General features: G+C 45.7%; 1 protein-coding gene across 8 annotated transcripts in view; it reads right to left on the bottom strand.

The window, feature by feature from the left end:
- Window positions 1-822: 822 nt before the first annotated feature.
- LOC110497968 (SLIT-ROBO Rho GTPase-activating protein 1) overlaps window positions 823-20,459 on the bottom strand; it is a 153,589-nt gene continuing 133,952 nt past the window's right edge. For 3 of the 8 annotated variants that reach the window (XM_036957189.2, XM_036957191.2, XM_090209886.1), the window contains 4 exons: window positions 18,432-18,612; window positions 12,871-13,008; window positions 5,963-6,347; window positions 823-5,042 (listed from right to left, as the gene is read on the bottom strand). In XM_036957189.2, coding sequence (XP_036813084.2) covers window positions 4,641-5,042; window positions 5,963-6,347; window positions 12,871-13,008; window positions 18,432-18,612 — 1,106 coding nt within the window. In that variant the 3' untranslated portion in view covers window positions 823-4,640. Of the gene's footprint in view, window positions 5,043-5,903; window positions 6,348-12,870; window positions 13,009-18,431; window positions 18,613-20,459 lie in introns of all 8 variants that reach the window. The other 5 variants (XM_036957193.2, XM_090209873.1, XM_036957190.2 and 2 more) reach the window with 3 other exon arrangements.

Raw genomic sequence — 20,459 nt, 5'->3', positions numbered from 1 at the left:
CATTCATTAGGCCCTAATCTATGGATTTCACATGACTGGGAATACAGATAGACATCTGTTGGTCACAGATCCTGCTGAAACATGAGGTGATGGCAGACGATGAATGGCACGACAATGGGCCTCAGGATCTCATCACGGTATCTCTGTGCATTCAAATTGCCATCAATAATGTAATTGTGTTCGTTATCAGTAACCAGGATTCATCCATGAAGAGCACACTTCTCCAGCGTGCCAGTGAAGGTGTGCATTTGCCCACTGAATTCGGTTACAACGCCAAACTGCAGTCAGGTCAAGACCCTGGTGAGGACAACGAGCATGCAAAGGAGTTTCCCCGAGAAGGTTTCTGACAGTTTGTGCAGAAATTCTTTGGTTGTGCAAACCCACAGTTTCATAAACTGTCTGGGTTTCTGGTCTCAAATGATCTCGCAGATGAAGAAGCAGGATGTGGAGGTCCTGAACTGGCGTGGTTACACGTGGGCTAGGGTTGTGAGGCTGGTTGGACATACTGCCAAATTCTCTAAAACGACATATCTGGTTTATGGTGGAGAAATGAACATTGAATTCTCTGTCAACAGCTCTGGTGGACATTCCTGCAGTCAGCATGCCAATTGCACACTCCCTCAAAACTTGAGACATCTGTGGCATTGTGTTGTGACAGAACTGCACATTTTAGTGGACTTTTGTCCCCAGCACAAGGTACACCTGTGTAATGATCATGCTGTTTAATCCGCTCCTTGATACTTGATCTGTAAGGTGGATGGAAATGCTCACTAACAGGGATGTAAATAAATTTGTGCACATTTGAAAGAAAATGTGTGCGAATTGAGAATTTCTGGGATCTTTTATTTCAGCTCATAAAACATGGGACCAACACTTTACATGTTGCGTTTATATTGTTGCTCAGTGTATTTCCTTTATTAGACAGAAAAACCCTTGAGGAACAGCCCTCAGAGCTCTAAAAGTTGTTAAGATGTTACATGCCAAATATACAGTTCTATGCAATGTCACAATGGATAAGCAGTATCTTTATTATTAAAGATTGACTCCGCAAAATAACGGTGCCACGAGCAGCACCGCAGATATTGAGATGCAAGACTTCGCTCATTAATTAATTTGTCTCGCTTCCTACTCCACTTGCTCATAACACAGGGTCTGAAATAAGAATGCAACCGTACAGAACATTGAAAACGTTTTAGAGAAACTATGAACTAAGGCACTCATGTGTACATACTACAGATGTACATGGACACAAAGCAACAGTCAACAGGCAGGACTCCACTGCTAACTGTGTATAATGGCATATAGAAAGACGACACAGATTACAACAGGCTCATGTTCATTAGGACACTGTTGCAAAACGGAAAACAAAATGAGTGTTTCTTATTGGGGTAGTCCCTTCCTGTTTGTTTTCTTCCCTTTGGTGTCTGATGAATACGACTGAAGTTTGGGTGGGACACCTGCAAATTCCGTGGCTCTGTTCTTTGGACCTTTGAATTTCTACAACCCTTGTTCTAAAAATCCCATTCAATTCTAACAAACAAAATCTTGAACAAAAATGATTACAAAATCCAGAAAGGGTTAGTAATCCAGAATTCAAATCATATTCACTTTTAATATACATGACATTTTGGCAACAGACAAAAATAAACCTGTTGCAGTTTGTATGCCAAGGAAAGCATTGCTTATTGCAAACTTGAGACAATGCTTTTTGGAGTCCTTGTTCTTTAACCAGATGCAAGCTTCCCACGCATGCACCCATCAGTCTCTTGTCTTCAGCTAGCTACACAGCACCTTAAAAAGAGACCCATAGAGGGCACTGTCACAGGGGAACATAATTACAGTATGAGGAGGCCATTTCCCTTGTGATGGTTAGTTGTCACATGCACCCACCAGTGGAGGCTGCTGAGGGGAGGATGGCACATAATAATGGCCGGAATGGAGTGAAGGGAATGGTATCAAACACATGGTTTTTTATGTGTTTGATACCATTCCATTCACTAGATTATACTCCATTCCATACATTATTATGAGCCATCGTTCCCTCAGCAGCCTCCACAATGACACCCACATCCTGTGACATGGTTTTCAGTGAACATCTGAGTATGCATTCCCCATGTCCACATCTGCTGCGTCTGCTCCTCTATACAGCTGGGATCTGGCACACAACAATCATTCAAAAGGGGGTATAACCTAAATGTACTAACAAAGTCCTGATGGAGAATCTAAACATCAGTCACATCTCCCCCACAGCGTAATGGACCAGCCCATCTCCCCATCCACAACACAAGGATTAGCCTACAGGTCAGAAGGGGCTATGGGGATGGGATATAAAGCTCCTAAAACACTGACAAGAAGCAGTATGAACAAAATGGGTCTTTTACAGTAACAGTCAGTCCAGCATTCTGTCTTTGGGAGTTTACTGCCATGAGTTTAGGGAGTCTAAAAGAATGCTTACATTGCAGAAGGAGGGAGAGAGAGAAACAAACATCCATGCTGTAAAAGTATATGTCGTCTTTGGACAGAGAAAGCCAGGCATTGTGTGTTGTTGTAAACCAAGCTCTGGTGTGTTTTCTATACTCTGTTTTATATGCAAAGCATTCTCAACCGCTCCCCTTGAATATAAAGACAAAAAGCCAACGAAGGTTCGACACAGGTCTTCAAGAGTATATAAACATTTTCACAGGATTTCCATAACGGGTAATATTTCACAGTGGTTGTATCCTCTTGTCTCCTTCCAGACCTCGATTAGAACTATGATGCTGCGATAAAATTAAAGCGATATAAAATCAACATGTAGGCAATCTTGTAACATCTCGTGACATCATTCTCAGAACTTTTGGGAGGTGCAGCCTAGTCCTTGACAAAAGTGTATCGAGTTCATTTGTACTCTTCTGTTGTGCACCAAATAAACATCTCATCATCTACTGTCCAATTATATCTACAGTATATAGAGTTGCAGCAAAATACATTGGCACCTTTGCACATTTCTTAAATAATTCCCTGTTTCTTCTCAAATAAGTAGAAACTTAAAAAATAAATAAACCGGTCTCCACTCCCTATTGGTTTTTCAACATGGCAGAACCAATTTTATGTTTGTGAACTTAAGTTTACAATTTGAGAAAATAAAGAAAATGTCATGGACAAAATGATTAGCACCCCAGAGCTTGAAGTTGGAGCTTGAAGTTGGTTACATGGCCTTTGGCCAAGATAACTTCAGATAAATGCTTCTTGGAGCCATCAGTGAGCTTGCTGTACCTTTCAACTTGCAATTTGGCCCACTCTTCTGCAGCAAACTGCTATAATTGTTCAATGTTTGAGGGAGCCCTCCACCAACTGCTGCTTTCAGATTCCTCCATAGGTTATGGATGTGATTCTGATCTGAACTCTTCGCTGGCCACTCCAGAACAGTTCAGCGATTCTTCTTGAACCATTTCAGGGTGCTTTTGACGTGTGTTTTGAAATGTTGTCCTGCTGGAAGACCCACAACCTTAAAGAAAGACACCATTTTTGGACACTGGGTTGAACATTGAACTCCAAAATACCTTGATAATCTGCTGATTTCATGATTCATGATGTCTTGCACACATTCAAGGCCCCAGTACCAGAGGCAGCAAAGCAACCCTACTGCACAAGTACTAGCTCCTGGGTGCCAATCATTTTTCCCAGGCCATTTGTCTTAAGTTTACAAATTTAATTTAGAAAATAAAGTTTATAAAAATAAAATATGTTCTGCAATGTTGAAAATTCAATAACAAAGGTTTTTTCCAATTGCAATTTATTTGAGAAGAAATAGGGAATTATTTAAGAAAAGTGCAAGGGTGCTAATATATTTGGCCAAAACTGTATGTGAGAGTGCATCCTTATGATCACACACATATCTGGACTCTTGCCCTCCCTGCTTCAGTCTCAGCTATAAACATTAGCTACATCCAAACTTCCAACAGCTTTCAAATGGTGGTTTGAAATTTCACTATTGACAGCTTATATTTCTGAGTGGTACTCTAAATCTAAGCATTGTCCATCTAAGTGAGAAGCAAACCTTAGTCAGGTTCAACTGACACGGACTACATTTCCCATAGTTCCCCTGGCTGAGTAGTAAGCAAAACAGAATTGCAACGTGCACTATTTTGTTTCTTTAGCGTTCATTCTTTTGTAGTTCTCTAGTTTTTGTAAACTACCAGTCAAGTTTCTCTAACCTCAAAGGAAGCCTTGTGAATTGTTGTTCTGTATACAGTAATGATCAAGAAGAAAAAGTTGACTTATCTTGCAATGCTAGGCATTTCAGCAGATTCTACAGTATTTTCCACATGGATAGTTAGTCACACTGAAACATGCTCCTTTCCTTGTGGTAGTTCAGTCTGTCTAGCAGACCTGAGAATGTTCCTGTTTTCATTGTTAATAAATGTGGTTAACTTACTGGACACTGGTTAACTTCGACACAAGAAAACACATCTTTCTCACAAAGCAAATTACAACAGCATCCTCAATGTCCAGGCAATGGACTGTTCTTATACTGTCTTATACAATATTGTTACTATTATTATCATTTATAGACAATGATAACATATTGCTACTATATGTAGTCAGAGACCCTCTCCCAGTTTCCTGTTGGTCCATGTTCCCATCCCAGAGTTCAAAGTTCACATGGTGCACGACTTGTCTAGGGGGTCTTGGGGAGGGTGTACAGGGGGAGGGTGAGCCGGGCCCGTCTTGGGCAGCACCAGGGGCTTGGGCCTCAGGGCAGGCGGCTTAAGCTGCACCCCCATACGGGGTACCACTACCGGCTTGAAGGTGCTCATGGTGTCGCTGGAAGAGCTGGTGCTGCGGCGCATCGGGGGCCCCCCGGCCTCGCCGGTCTGAGCCCTCAGAAGGATGTTGTGGAGGGGGCTGAGGGACTCGCTGGAGCTGGCTGGGGTGGGACCCCCGGTCGACTGCCTCTGCTCCAGGGTGTCCAGCACAACATCGGGAGCGTGCTTGGCCGAACTCTGCCTCTCCAGCTCACGCAGCTCGTTCAGCGCCGTGTTCATCGTCTCCTCTATGTCCTGCAGGGAGGGAGAGAGAGGCAAATCAAGGGAGGAGAGAAAGAGAAAAGAACAATAGACAAGGGAATACAGTGACATCACACCACCAGCACACATCATACATACAATACATGTATGTGAGCACCGTCAGGATAAAAGTGCTGCTGAAGACTGAAATCCCTGGGTATGTTCCTGACTCAGAATAAGACAGGATGCAGCGATGACAGGACAGTCATCCGAGCATCTCCCAGAGACCGACAACCCAACGGAGAGAGACATCGTCCTCTCTCTGACCCTAAGCTTCCTAATTAGAAGTCTCTCCACGCTGCTTCTCATGCTTTCGCACAATGCACACTGCTACAGCCAAGATGTGCTACATTGTTATCAGAGCTCTGATAAGGTCATTGGGGCCTGTGCCGACAAAGTATTACCATGCAAACACTGACGCTGCTTTGTAATAATGACTTTCTATTTTCTGTTCTGACACGTAGCACCCGGACCAAATGAACAGCTTTTTCAACTGTACGTGACTGTGCGGAACATTATAAAAATAGGTGGTCTCAAAAGCTATTTTACTCAACATCAATGTCCCAGAATCTGTCTCTGAAGCTATTTGATGCTGTAACAGAAACAAACATTGTATTTTTGATATTCTACTAGTACTGACGTTGCCGATAGTAGTTCTTTTAAAGAAAGGTTTGTAGCAATGATCGTGATATGTGGTCGTCTGCTCTCCCCTACTTTAGCTGACTGAATTTATTGTAAGTCACTCTAAATAAGAGCATCTTGATAACTATAAAGGAAAACTAGATTGTGAATGTGTTTGGGAGTATTGTGACAGAGGTGTTCAGTAGTAGCAGAACTCAGAGTAAGCAGACTAACTAGGTTGACAGGGCTGCTGGTGGAGGGAGGTGCGCTCGTCCCGCGGCGCTGGCGCTGACCTGTGCAATGGTCTCCGGATCCAGGGGCTTGCCACCACCATGCGGGTGGGGGTCCTGGAACACGGCTGTGTACTGGCCCGAGCTTGTGGAGCGTCGAATGGGCGGGCTCTCCATCTTCTTCAGTGACTCGTGGCGGCTGATGTTGGTCAGGCTACCGTGGCCTGTTCGGCGCCGGTGCTCGGGGCTGTCCATGGGAAGCTGGCCGTGGTTACGGCCCCGCAGCAGGTCCCGGGGGCTGAAGGAGTGACCCAGAACTGGGGAGCCCATCTCAGGCGTGTGAGCCTGGCCACCGTGGGTCTGCTGGGAGGGGTGCACCATGCAGTTGACATCATTGGGGCGCGCCGGGGGGCGGCGGGAGGGGGGCTCCGTCCTCTTCTTATGCCTGCTGGGATATGGGAGAGGGCAGGAAGAGACAGACAGACACTGAGGTCAAGTCTATGGGTTTTAGCTAAACCTTAGAAATGTTGCAGTGTCTGTAAACAGCCGTGGTAATGTTGTCACACATATTCTTAGTCAGTACGGGGTAATGTACAATGACACAGATTCTTAGTCAGTATGGGGTAATGTACAGTCACACAGATTCTTAGTCAGTATGGGGTAATGTACAGTCACACAGATTCTTAGACAGTATGGGGTAATGTACAGTCACACAGATTCTTTGTCAGTATGGGGTAATGTACAGTCACACAGATTCTTAGTCAGTATGGGGTAATGTACAGTCACACAGATTCTTAGTCAGTATGGGGTAATGTAAAGTCACACAGATTCTTAGTCAGTATGGGGTAATGTACAGTCACACAGATTCTTAGTCAGTATGGGGTAATGTACAGTCACACAGATTCTTAGTCAGTATGGGGTAATGTACAGTCACACAGATTCTTAGTCAGTATGGGGTAATGTAAAGTCACACAGATTCTTAGTCAGTATGGGGTAATGTACAGTCACACAGATTCTTAGTCAGTATGGGGTAATGTACAGTCACACAGATTCTTAGTCAGTATGGGGTAATGTACAGTCACACAGATTCTTAGTCAGTATGGGGTAATGTAAAGTCACACAGATTCTTAGTCAGTATGGGGTAATGTAGAGTCACACAGATTCTTAGTCAGTATGGGGTAATGTACAGTCACACAGATTCTTAGACAGTATGGGGATATAGACTCTAGACAGAGTTGTTGAAGCCTTCTGTCTGAATGTAGTGTTCAGACATAAACCTATATGTCAGTCCCAAAGTGCTCCTAGTTGCTTGTTCTGAGGCAGGCCTCCAGCTGCAGCACTGCGAGGCTTGCAGGCTGGGTCTTTATCTGAACCTTTAGCCACACAGTGCCATCTTGCCTGCCCCCCTGCCTGCCTGGGATAAGGTTCAGCTGGCTCAGCATTAAATCTGTCCTCCACCCTGCTGTCTCAACACACCCTCCTGACTGAACATAGATATACACCTGACCTGCCACACACAGGTGTGCATCCCTTACGCATGGCACGCACACAGAGACCTAGTAGCACACAGGCACACTCACGCACGCAGGCACACATACCATGTGGTTAAAACTCTTAGATTATTGATACCAACAGAATAAGAACAAGTCTTTGATATTAATTACTAGTCTGCAGCTAAGAATTCGGTATCATTGAACGTGAAAACCGACGAAACATCTATTCTATAACAACATGAATGAATGTCACTCTGAACTATCCATTCTAACCACGACAGAGTGAGATAGAGGGCGGACAGACTCTCCAACAGAAACAAACTTTTCAACAGAGATCCCGACGACACACTGAGCATAAATATATATATACTGAAATTGTTCCCGAATGAGTGAGCGTTCATGTGCAAAGGATTAGCATTTCAATTGTTATAATTATCACTCTCTGTCTAACAAGCAGAGTTTAGCCCACACCCCCCTATCATTTCTTTGGAACCATATCTACTTTGTTTGTTTGTTTGTTTGTATGATGCATTTCTGTGAGTACATAGTTAGTAAATAAATGATTTTAAGACAATTGATGTATGTATGACTCATAGTGAAGACTGGGCTTGTGCAGATAACCAACAATTTACAACGTTTGGAATGAGACTAACGTGAGGTAAATAATAATTCAAATAGATCAGATATTAAAATATCTGAAAGTTATATTAGGAAAATTATAACTTTGTAATCTGAATATGTTCCTTGGTGCCCAGACTTCCTAGTTAATTACAGTTACATGATGAATCAGTTTAATCGCGTAATAATAATTACAGAGAGTGATTTGATAAATAAGTCTTCAGTTTTAATGATGCCAAAGACACAACAATCACTACTGGGGCTCTGATAAGACCCTGCTCTGCTCTGCATATTTATGAAACCCAGCCTAGCACTTTTTCTGGCCAGGGCCCATTAGGCTCTGTTCAAAAGTAGTTCACTATAGGGGGGCATTTGGGACACAGCCCAGGAGACAGCCATAATGTTTCATCCCCCTACCTAATCAGCACCAAATGTGATTGCTGCCAGACAGGCAGCAGTGTCGGAGGATGATATGATAAGAGAAATATATAAAGATATTTAACCATAGAGGAATAACAATTTACGATTGTTCCAGTGGATATACTCTGAGGAAAAAGTTCAGTGAAAGATGGTTATGAGAGGAGATTGTGAGGGGATTAAAGTATTTTGAGGATTTGATAAAGGGTGATGGGGGACTTTTTCATTCACTAACTGTTTTTGTTCGGTCTTTTTTAATTCTTCAATAAACCATTGAGAGATGACAATTTTTGCCTCACCACTAACATAATATCAAACTAATATTCCCTACACAACACCAGGCAGAAACCCTAAATAAATGACTTGTTATGCAACGACACAGAAACTGACAAATAACATCTACTAAAGTGGTTTAACATTTGTCCAAATGGGTATTGTTGCACTGTAGCCTGGTCCCAGATCTGTTTGTGCTGTATAGCCAACTCCTTCAGTCATTAACATGCCACAAGACCATAGTAGTCGGCAAGACAGCACAAACCGATCTGGGACCAAGCTACCTGCACTGTACTTCCTGTCTCATATCCCAAAACCTTTATCTCCATCAAGTTTCATTCATGAGTCATTCAGGGCTCCCGAGTGGCGCAGCGGTCTAAGGCACTGCATCTCAGTGCTAGAGGCATCACTACAGACCCTGGGTTGAATCCCAACCGGCCGTGATTGGGAGTTCCATAGGGTGGCGCACAATTGGGCCAGCGTCGTCCGGGTTTGACCGGGGTAGGCCGTCATTGTAAATAACAATAACAATTCTTAACTGACTTGCCTAGTTAAATAAAGGTTAACAATAAAAATGAGTCTAGCAGCTATTCATCCTTTAATCATCCTTCCTAGGCGTGTTTCAAGTCTCAGTCTAATTCCTGCCTAACACGGTCTGTCTCAGCCACCATCATTAAGAGTGGCGATTCATCATGGAGGTAAATATGGGACATAATGTGTTTTGATACAGATGGAGGACTGACTGGGGATTTGTGGGGTAAACACGTGGAGGAGTAAACACCCCTCCACGTGGAGGAATAAACACGTGGAGGAGTAAACACCCCTCCACGTGGAGGAGTAAACACGTGGAGGAGTAAACACGTGGAGGGGTAAACACGTAGAGGGGTAAACACGTAGAGGGGTAAACACGTAGAGGGGTAAACACGTAGAGGGGTAAACACGTAGAGGGGTAAACACGTAGAGGGGTAAACACGTAGAGGGGTAAACACGTGGAGGGGTAAACACGTGGAGGGGTAAACACGTGCATGGACTCTTCATAACCAGTAGGGGGAGTAAGATCACACAACTCAATCTATGGACAGGCTTGCAGAAAGGAAAACAACAGCTACAGTACAATCTACAGACAGTCATTGGGTACTTACAAACCATATTATAATATGAATCATGACTGCCATGTTTTCCATACTATTGATAATGTCATACAAAAGCAAACCAGATAATACAATAATGTTCTCTGGTTGACTACAATTCTAGGCTGTAATTACTGCTGTTGTATAATAGAAATGCTGTAAATTGGAGTAGAAGGAGAGATATCTAAATAAAGCCAAAGATATGAATGATTCAACAGTGCTGAGCCATGTCTGCATAGAACAGTAGAGAGGGAAATAGAGAGAGAGATGGTGGGAGGGTGGGGAGAGAGGGAGGGAGGGTGGGAAGAGAGGGAGGGAGGGATGGAGGGAGGGAAGAGAGGGAGGGATGGAGGGAGGGAAGAGAGGGAGGGATGGAGGGAGGGTGGGTGGGAAGAGAGGGAGGTAGGGGTGATAGAGAGGGAGGGATGGAGAGAGGGGTGGTAGAGAGAGGAAGGGGGGTAGAGAAAGAGAGGAAGGGGGGTAGAGAGAGAGGAAGGGGGGTAGAGAGAGGGGAAGGGGGGTAGAGAGAGGGGAAGGGGGGTAGAGAGAGGGGAAGGGGGGTAGAGAGAGGGGAAGGGGGGTAGAGAGAGGGGAAGGGGGGTAGAGAGGGAGGGAGAGGGGGGGTAGAGAGGCAGGGAGGGAGGGAGCAGGGGGTAGAGAGGCAGGAAGGTAGAGAGAGGAGAAGGGGGGTAGAGAGGGAGGGAGAGGGGAGTAGAGAGGGAGGGGGGGTAGAGAGAGGGGAAGGGGGTAGAGAGGGGGTAGGGGGGTAGAGAGGGAGGGAGAGGGGAGTAGAGAGGGAGGGGGGGTAGAGAGAGGGGAAGGGGGTAGAGAAGGGGTAGGGGGGTAGAGAGGGATGGAGAGGGGAGTAGAGAGGGAGAGGGGGTAGAGATTAAGGGAGCAGGGGGTAGAGATTAAGGGAGCAGGGGGTAGAGACAAAGGGAGCAGGGGGTAGAGACAAAGGGAGCAGGGGGTAGAGAGAAAGGGAGCAGGGGGTAGAGAGAAAGGGAGCAGGGGGTAGAGAGAAAGGGAGCAGGGGGTAGAGAGAAAGGGAGCAGGGGGTAGAGAGAAAGGAAGCAGGGGGTAGAGAGAAAGGGAGCAGGGGGTAGAGAGAAAGGGAGCAGGGGGTAGAGAAAGGGAGCAGGGGGTAGAGAGAAAGGGAGCAGGGGGTAGAGAAAGGGAGCAGGGGGTAGAGAAAGGGAGCAGGGGTAGAGAGAAAGCGAGCAGGGGTAGAGAGAAAGCGAGCAGGGGGTAGAGACAAAGGGAGCAGGGGGTAGAGACAAAGGGAGCAGGGGGTAGAGACAAAGGGAGCAGGGGGTAGAGAGAAAGGGAGCACGGGGTAGAGACAAAGGGAGCAGGGGGTAGAGAGAAAGGGAGCAGGGGGTAGAGAGAAAGGGAGCAGGGGGTAGAGAGAAAGGGAGCAGGGGGTAGAGAGAAGGGGAGCAGGGGGTAGAGAGAAAGGGAGCAGAGGGTAGAGAGAAAGGGAGCAGGGGGTAGAGAAAGGGAGCAGGGGGTAGAGAAAGGGAGCAGGGGTAGAGAGAAAGCGAGCAGGGGGTAGAGACAAAGGGAGCAGGGGGTAGAGACAAAGGGAGCAGGGGGTAGAGACAAAGGGAGCAGGGGGTAGAGACAAAGGGAGCAGGGGGTAGAGAGAAAGGGAGCACGGGGTAGAGACAAAGGGAGCAGGGGGTAGAGAGAAAGGGAGCAGGGGGTAGAGAGAAAGGGAGCAGGGGGTAGAGAGAAAGGGAGCACGGGGTAGAGAGAAAGGGAGGGAGGGAGCAGGGGGTAGAGAGAAAGGGAGCAGGGGGTAGAGAGAAAGGGAGCAGGGGGTAGAGAGAAAGGGAGGGAGGGAGCAGGGGGTAGAGAGGGAGGGAGCAGGGGTTAGAGAAAGTAGTCCTGGCTCAAGGGGTAGATGGGTGCCCGGGGCAGCAAGATAACAAGGAATGGAACGCATTGCTAGTCAAAAGTATGATTCATTAACATTTCTCCAGCAGAGAGAGAGGTGAAGTGAGCAAGCCTTTCAATAAAACACTAGCTAAACTTACAGGGCTGATGCCAGTGACAGATTTCTCAAGGTTGCCTACTCCGTCATACAAATTAGAATGCAGCAATGAACAGAAGAACGAGTGAGAAAATACTGTAGCTCTCCCAGAAGCCTTTATAGTCCCTGCCAAAAAGATACGCCAGGAGTGTTTGTGTGTGTGTGTGTGTGAGTCTGCCCTAGATTGCTCTGAGAATGACAACTATGAAATAACCACTAATGTATTTACACCCTGATGTTGACTGAAGCCAACCATCTGAAAATGGACTTAGATTATCCACTGACTGGGACAACTCATCATCAACGATGATTCTATTGGCCATTAGGCTGAGAGTAGGAGCGCTGACCTAGAATCAGGTCTGCTCTGTCCATATGATTTTTTCTAAAAAAGCTGATACTATATCAGCTCTCCCAGTGTCTTTGTGAATACGGGCCCAGGTTTAGCTGACAGGTTTAGCTGACATTGTGGATGACCCTGCATGTAAGATGACATCTGGTCCTTCTCATGTAGACTGACTAACTCCAGTACTGTCCCTCAGTGTTAGTCATAAGGTACAGGTACACACAACAGTTTTTCCTCTCTTGGAATTCATTCTAGATTCATTTCCATTCCAGAATGTTTAATTTTTTTAAACATTTTTTAGTAGTTGACCACAGAGCACAGTGGACTGGGTGGTGGTAGGGCAGCCAGACCCACCCCCTGGCAGCCAGAACCACCCCCTGGCAGCCAGAACCACCCCCTGGCAGCCAGAACCAGAAAACAGGCTATTGGTTTGGCTGTGTTTCATTAGCGAGATACCTGAGAAGATTCCACAGTGAGACGTCAAGGTGTGCTGTTCCAGTAGGCTAGGGTGTGTGTGTCATGCAATGTAAAACAGAAATGCTTGTGTGTTGTTGGACAAGTCCAAGTTGTCCCCCCCATGTTTCAGTACATATTCTTCTGTTTGGTGCTTAATAAATAATGCCTCACTAGGTAAGGTAGAGGTGAGATGTGGTTGAGCTCACCTGCCAATGTAGGCGTCAGTGATCCTGGTGTCGGTAGGAGAGCTCATGTCTTTTCCTGAACACTTGTCCTCAGCTCCATGGCCGCTGCTGGCCTCACTGTCAGCCTTCTGACTAAGCGTGTCTGAGAAATTATCATCCCTGTGACACACACACACAGACACGCACACATACACGCACACAGACACATACACATACACGCACACACATACACATACACGCACACATACACGCGCACAGACACATACACATACACGCACAGACATGCACACAGACACGCACACATGCACGCACGCGCACACATACAGGCACGCACACAGGCACGCACACAGGCACGCACACAGGCACGCACACAGGCACGCAAAAGAAGACAAAAAGACAATCCGGAAAAAGTCCAAGCAATGTTTTTATGCAACAATAATTTAGAAGAAGTCATCTGATACCACAGTGAATAGTTTATAAGATGAAGTCACCTGATACCACAGTGAATAGTTTATAAGATGAAGTCATCTGATACCACAGTGAATAGTTTATAAGATGAAGTCACCTGATACCACAGTGAATAGTTTATAAGATGAAGTCACCTGATACCACAGTGAATAGTTTATAAGATGAAGTCATCTGATACCACAGTGAATAGTTTATAAGATGAAGTCATCTGATACCACAGTGAATAGTTTATAAGATGAAGTCATCTGATACCACAGTGAATAGTTTAGAAGATGAAGTCATCTGATACCACAGTGAATAGTTTAGAAGATGAAGTCATCTGATACCACAGTGAATAGTTTATAAGATGAAGTCATCTGATACCACAGTGAATAGTTTATAAGATGAAGTCACCTGATACCACAGTGAATAGTTTATAAGATGAAGTCATCTGATATCACAGTGAATAGTTTATAAGATGAAGTCATCTGATACCACAGTGAATAGTTTAGAAGATGAAGTCATCTGATACCACAGTGAATAGTTTAGAAGATGAAGTCATCTGATACCACAGTGAATAGTTTATAAGATGAAGTCATCTGATACCACAGTGAATAGTTTAGAAGATGAAGTCATCTGATACCACAGTGAATAGTTCAGTGCATTGAGTTCAGTCAAGCATTCCTAACTAGCCTCTCCTCCAGGCTCTTGTTGACATATAGGCCTGGATCTATTATCCTTCCATTAGAAGTGGTGTGTCCAGGGCTGCCAGGCAGCATGACCAAAGCCAGCTGTATGGGTTATCTCAGTGGGCTGCGTGCCTGACTGAGCTGAGCGCTAGCTGCATACACTATAGATGGTGACTGATCTTGTCAGGTGGTAGCAATCAGAGCTGCTTAGTAGCCACAGAGCCTGGTGGAGTGGGGAATAATGGACTGGACAATAAACCACACACACCTAGGCTTGCAAAACGCAGGAATATTACCGGTCATATCCTAATGTTACTAGTGAACTACTGGAATTTTTCAGAAAATTCCAGTAACTTTGGTAAATTACCGGGGGTTTGCAATCCTACACACACCACAGATTACCGACCATTTCAAATCCCATCGTACCTTCTCCGCTATGCAATCTGGTTTCAGAGCTGGTCATGGGTGCACCTCAGCCACGCTCAAGGTCCTAAACGATGTCATGACCGCCATCGATAAGAGACAGTACTGTGCAGCCGTCTTCATCGACCTGGCCAAGGCTTTCGACTCTGTCAATCACCACATTCTTATCGGCAGACTCAACAGCCTTGGTTTCTCAAATGATTGCCTCGCCTGGTCAACCAACTACTTCTCTGATAGAGTTCAGTGTTTCAAATCAGAGGGCCTGTTGTCCGGACCACTGGCAGTCTCTATGGGGGTTCTTGGGCCGACTCTCTTCTCTGTATACATCAATGATGTCGCTCTTGCTGCTGGTGATTCTCTGATCCACCTCTACGCAGACAACACCATTCTGTATACTTCTGTCCCTTCTTTGGACACTGTGTTAACTAACCTCCAGACGAGCTTCAATGCCAAACAACTCTCCTTTCATGGCCTCCAACGGCTCTTAAATGCAAGTAAAACTAAATGCATGCTCTTCAACCGATCGCTGCCCGCACCTGCCCGCCCGTCCAGCATCACTACTCTGGACGGTTCTGACTTAGAATTTGTGGACAACTACAAATAGCTAGGTGTCTGGTTAGACTGTAAACTCTCCTTCCATACTCACATTAAGAATCTCCAAACCAAAATTAAATCTAGAATCAGCTTCCGATTTCGCTACAAAGCATCCTTCACTCATGCTGCCAAACATACCCTCGTAAAACTGACCATCCTCGACTTTGGCGATGTCATTTACAAAATAGCCTCCAACACTCTACTCAACAAATTGGATGCAGTCTATCACAGTGTAATCTGTTTTGTCACCAAAGCCCCATATCCTACCCACCACTGCGACCTGTATGCTCTCGTTGGCTTCCTTCTTCCTTTGGCCGCCTTTCCTTCCAGTTCTCTGCTGCCAATGACTGGAACGAACTGCAAAAATCACTGAAGCTGGAGACTCATCTCTCCCTCACTAGCTTTAAGCACCAGCTGTCAGAGCAGTTCACATATCACTGTACCTGTACATAGCTCATCTGTAGATAGCCCATCCAACTACCTCATCCCCATACTGTATTTATTTATTTATCTTGCTCCTTTGCACCCCAGTATCTCTACTTGCACATTAATCTTCTGCACATCTACAATTCCAGTGTTTTAATTGCTATATTGTAATTACTTTGCCACCATGGCCTATTTATTTCCTTTACCTCCCTTATCTCACCTCATTTGCACATGCTGCATATGGACTTTTTCTACTGTATTATTGAATGTATGTTTGGTTTTTCCATGTGTAACTCTGTTGTTGTATGTGTCGAACTGCTTTGCTTTATCTTGGCCAGGTCGCAGTTGCAAATGAGATCTTGTTCTCAACTAGCTTACCTGGTTAAATAAAGGTGAAATAAATAAAAAATAAAATGTGCACGTATGCTACGTCCACACAAGAAGGATGACTGAGGCCCAGCAATCTGATACACAATGCTCATTTTACTGTATTTCACCCAAGTGCTTCTATACACGGAGTATACACAACATGAAGAACACCTGCTCTTTCCATGACACAGACTGACCAAGTGAATCCAGGTGAAAGCTAGGATCCCTTATTGATGTCACTTGTTAAATCCACTGGATTGTGAATGTGTGCCATTCAGAGGGTGAATGGGCAAGACAAAATATTGAGGTTCCTTTGAACGCGGTATGGTAGTAGGTGCCAGGCACACCGGTTTGTGTCAAGAACTGCAACGCTGCTGGGTTTTTCACTCTCAACAGTTTCCTGTGTGTATTAACATCCAGCCAACTTGACTGTGGGCTTTGGAGTCAACATGGGCCCTGTGGAACGCTTTTGATACCTTGTAGAGTCCATGGCCCGACGAGTTGAGGCTGTACCGAGGGGGGGTATTCAATATTAGGAAGGTGTTCGTAATGTTTGGTAAAGTCAGAGTATGTCACACTGAATTTTTTTAGTAGTGATATCCGCCCATTAGTGCCCGAGTTAGACCAGGAATGCACAATCCCTCCATCAGTGATCAGACTGTCCGCAATAGGCTGAGAGAGGCTGGACCGAGGGCTTGTAGGCCTGGTGTAAGGTCCTCACCAGACATCACCGGCAACAATGTTGCCTATGGGCACAAACCCACCATCGCTGGACCAGACAGGACTGGCAAAAAGTGCTCTTCACTGACGAGTCGCGGTTAGCTCTCACCAGGGGTGATAGTCGGATTTGTGTTTATCGTCGAAGGAATGAGCGTTACACTGAGGCCTGTAACATGGAGCGGGATCAATTTGGAGGTGGAGGGTCCGCCATTGTCTGGGGCGGTGTGTCACAGCATCATCGGACTGAGCTTGTTGTCAATGCAGGCAATCTCAACGCTGTGCGTTACAGGGAAGACATCCTCCTCCCTCATAGGGTACCCTTCCTGCAGGCTCATCCTGACATGACCCTCCAGTATGACAATGCCACCAGCCATACTGCTCGTTCTGTGCATGATTTCCTGCAAGACGGGAATGTCAGTGTTCTGCCATGGCCAGCGAAGAGCCCGGATCTCAATCCCATTGAGCACATCTGGGACCTGTTGGATCAAAGGGTGAGGGCTAGGGCCATTCCCCCCAGAAATGTCCGGGAACTTGCAGGTGCCTTGGTGGAAGAGTGGGGTAACATCTAACAGCAAGAACTGGCAAATCTTGTGCAGTACATGAGGAGGAGATGCACTGCAGTACTTAATGCAGCTGGTGGCCACAACAGATACTGACTGTTACTTTTGATTTTGACCCCCCTTTGTTCAGGGACACATTATTCAATTTCTGTTAATCCCATGTCTATGGAACTTGTTCAGTTTAGGTCTCTGTTGAATCTTATGTTCACACAAATATTTACACATGTTAAGTTTGCAGTTGACAGTGAGGACGTTTCTTTTTTTGCTGAGTTTATATCCCCTCCACACACAAGTACAGTATGCTTGGCCATGCTTCAGGACACCTGGCTGTAAATTCTCAGGGTCATTCCTTTAACTAAGAAAACAGCCATCAGCCCCGGCACCTCCCCCAGTGAATTATTGATACAGGCACATGTAGGGACAGCTGGTAAAGGACCTACAACACTAACGGAGGGGGAGAGCTTTAAACATGCATTTCTCTGGCTAGCTACTAAACAATGTCTCTCTCACCCTCTTAATGAGGGTGTAGCTCCACCCCATTAGGCATGGATCATTGCCTGGGCAGGGAGGCGGTTGCCAGTGTGAAGGGGCGCTTGGGGTTTGTCGGGGGGGGGGCTTGATAGAGGGCAGAAGGGGTAATTAAGGACCCCTAGAGAAAATTTGGTTCATCATAGAGTGGGTAGGACAGACAGAGGCCCCCAGCCTGCAGCCCAGGACCCTGCTTCACACAGCCCCAGAGCCTTGGCTCCTCAGAGTCATTGTTAGTTAGAAAAAGCCGTGATTAATTCAGAGGAAGAACATTAAAGATGGACAGATGTCATCACTTTCACTTTGAAAAGGAACCACAAATGGGATTAAGGGAGGGTGGATCTTCTCTGTTAAGAGGGAAAATAAAATGCTAGATACAGTGTGAATGAGTGGCTGATTGGTCAGTTACGTGAGTGAGCAATAGATTGAACAGGACGCAAGTTGTAATGAGGAATCCTCTTCAAGGAAGTGGAACAAATTTACTGCATACAACAGTCTTATGTATTGTTAAGGGAGTTGTGGTCTAGACTTCAAGGATGAGGACATATTGTGCAAGTACCATTATTGGAGAGCAACTACAAATCCTGCCCCACTAACGAATCCTGTGCAAAACCACCTGTAGAGTCTTTAAAAATCATTGATTTAATTCAACATATTAATTCAACATATTGTTATGTCTCCAGGTGTATTTATATTACCTGTCCACCTGTCCATATTACCTGTCCATATTCTTATTCCTGTCCAAATGGAATAAGAATATGTAGATAATAAATGTGCCAGTGTCTCCTCTAGAAGCTGTGTGTGTGTCTATGGGCTGCATACTCACATGTCCTGCACCACGATGTACTGGTGAGGTACCAAGCCGTCAATGCCGTTGTGCCGTCCCTCCCACCAGTCGTCCGATGCCCGCTGGTACAGCAGCAGGGAGGCACCCTTCTTGAAGCACAGCTCTCGGGCAGAACGCCCCACGTAGTCAAACTTGGCAATTGCTTCGATGGGCTCGCCCTCTGCAGAAGAAAACGAGGAACACAGTCAGGTATGTCAAACTAAAGGCTGATAAAGTACATGAAGGAATCCATTTTTCTTTTAGCAGAGTGGTGTCAGAGTATAAACATTTCTGGCAATTATATGTCACGATTATGTATGTCTGAATGATGTCACAAATGGGTCTGGTATTATTGATCTGAGATTGAAAGCAGCAGCAGTCAGTCTAGTTTAGTTAGTGTCAATAACAACCGAGCTACACACATACAATAGAACACCCTGGACAACAGGCCCTGAAGGCCCTGAACAGGGATGATTATAGCTCTTAGTGAAAGGAGATCTATACTGCTCAGTACACAGTAAGTTAGCCAGAGTATGGACTTCTGCTGAGGTTAGACTACGACAAGCTGTCACAAAGACCTATGGAGATTCTGCATGGGATGTCTAAGTGAGGACAGTGTTTATAAGGTAAACCCAATACAAACACTGTCATCTGCTTTTTGTTGCGAGTGTCTGTGTTGGGAGTACATTACCACACCACATATTATTTAAAATGTTGTTAGAAACCTTTATCACATAGTGCGATACTGACTGTGTTACAAGGGGCTAAGACATACCTGTAACTGCTGGCATGTGAGCTAAAAACATCAAGGAACAGTCATATGGGCCCTTTCCTCTTAGGTGGTGCCAGCCATGACTCCCGACCAATGGCGATACAGCAATCGTCAATGGTTAGTTTCCTCCCACCCCCAACCCCATCCACCCCCAAGAACATCCAACCACTAGAATTCAACCACTAGAATTCCTAGTGCTCCTCCCCACAGCAAGGCTTCCTCGATAAGAGGTATCAGTGGAGAAGCACCACAGAGCTCAGATAGCAGGAAACCAGAGCAGGATGTGTGAAAAGCCACCATGACATTCTTTTCACAGAAACAACTCAGTGAGATTCCCTGAACATCCTGGTGAGAGGAGCAGTGGAGAGGACAGTGATTCCAAGATAACATGTATCCTGGTTCTCTTGTTTTTTCTCCCTCTCCCCCCTCTCGGCCGTGGGGAATGCCGTGGGGGTGTTGTGGAGTCAATGAGACATGACAGACAGGAATTTGATCTCTGATTTCATTTTAATTTTATAGTGCGCAAGCTCATAGACAAGGACACTCATAGCAGTGTGTGCACACAAAAATTGCTGGACAGAAAAAGTAAGAGGTTCTGATATAACAGCAGTGCAATGTAGGATGCCGTTACACCCAAGTGGACTAGTCCCATGACTCGCTCTGCTCATGCATGTGAATAGGGATCACCACCTTGGAGTGAGATACGGCAACAATCGATAAAGTGAGAGGCAGAAAAGCAGCAGCTAGTCAGGCCCCAATGAATTCTCTCTCGCTCGCTCTGAAAATAAATCTAAGATCCTGCTTATCTGCTACAGGACATGATGAGCAGAGACAGATTGGGGGGGGGGGGGGATAGGGGAAGAGAAATGACATGTTCAGTGTTTACTGAACTGGGTAAAGAGAATGCACTACTCCAACACCCTATAGTGTTTAATCAGCAGAGGGAAGGAACATCAATGTATTGACAGAGCGAGAGAAATGGGCATCTAAAAAAAGGACACTGTTACGCTACGATGTCACGCTACGATGTTACGCTACGATGTCACGCTACGATGTCACGCTACGATGTCACGCTACGATGTCACGCTACGATGTTACGCTACGATGTTACGCTACGATGTTACGCTACGATGTCACGCTACGATGTCACGCTACGATGTCACGCTACGATGTCACGCTACGATGTCACGCTACGATGTCACGCTACGATGTCACGCTACGATGTTACGCTACGATGTTACGCTACGATGTTACGC

Source organism: Oncorhynchus mykiss, chromosome 2, assembly GCF_057628025.1.
Source record: "Oncorhynchus mykiss isolate SJ-2025 chromosome 2, ASM5762802v1, whole genome shotgun sequence".
Classification (NCBI taxonomy): domain Eukaryota; kingdom Metazoa; phylum Chordata; class Actinopteri; order Salmoniformes; family Salmonidae; genus Oncorhynchus; species Oncorhynchus mykiss.
This window is presented reverse-complemented; position numbering and strand designations above follow the sequence as displayed.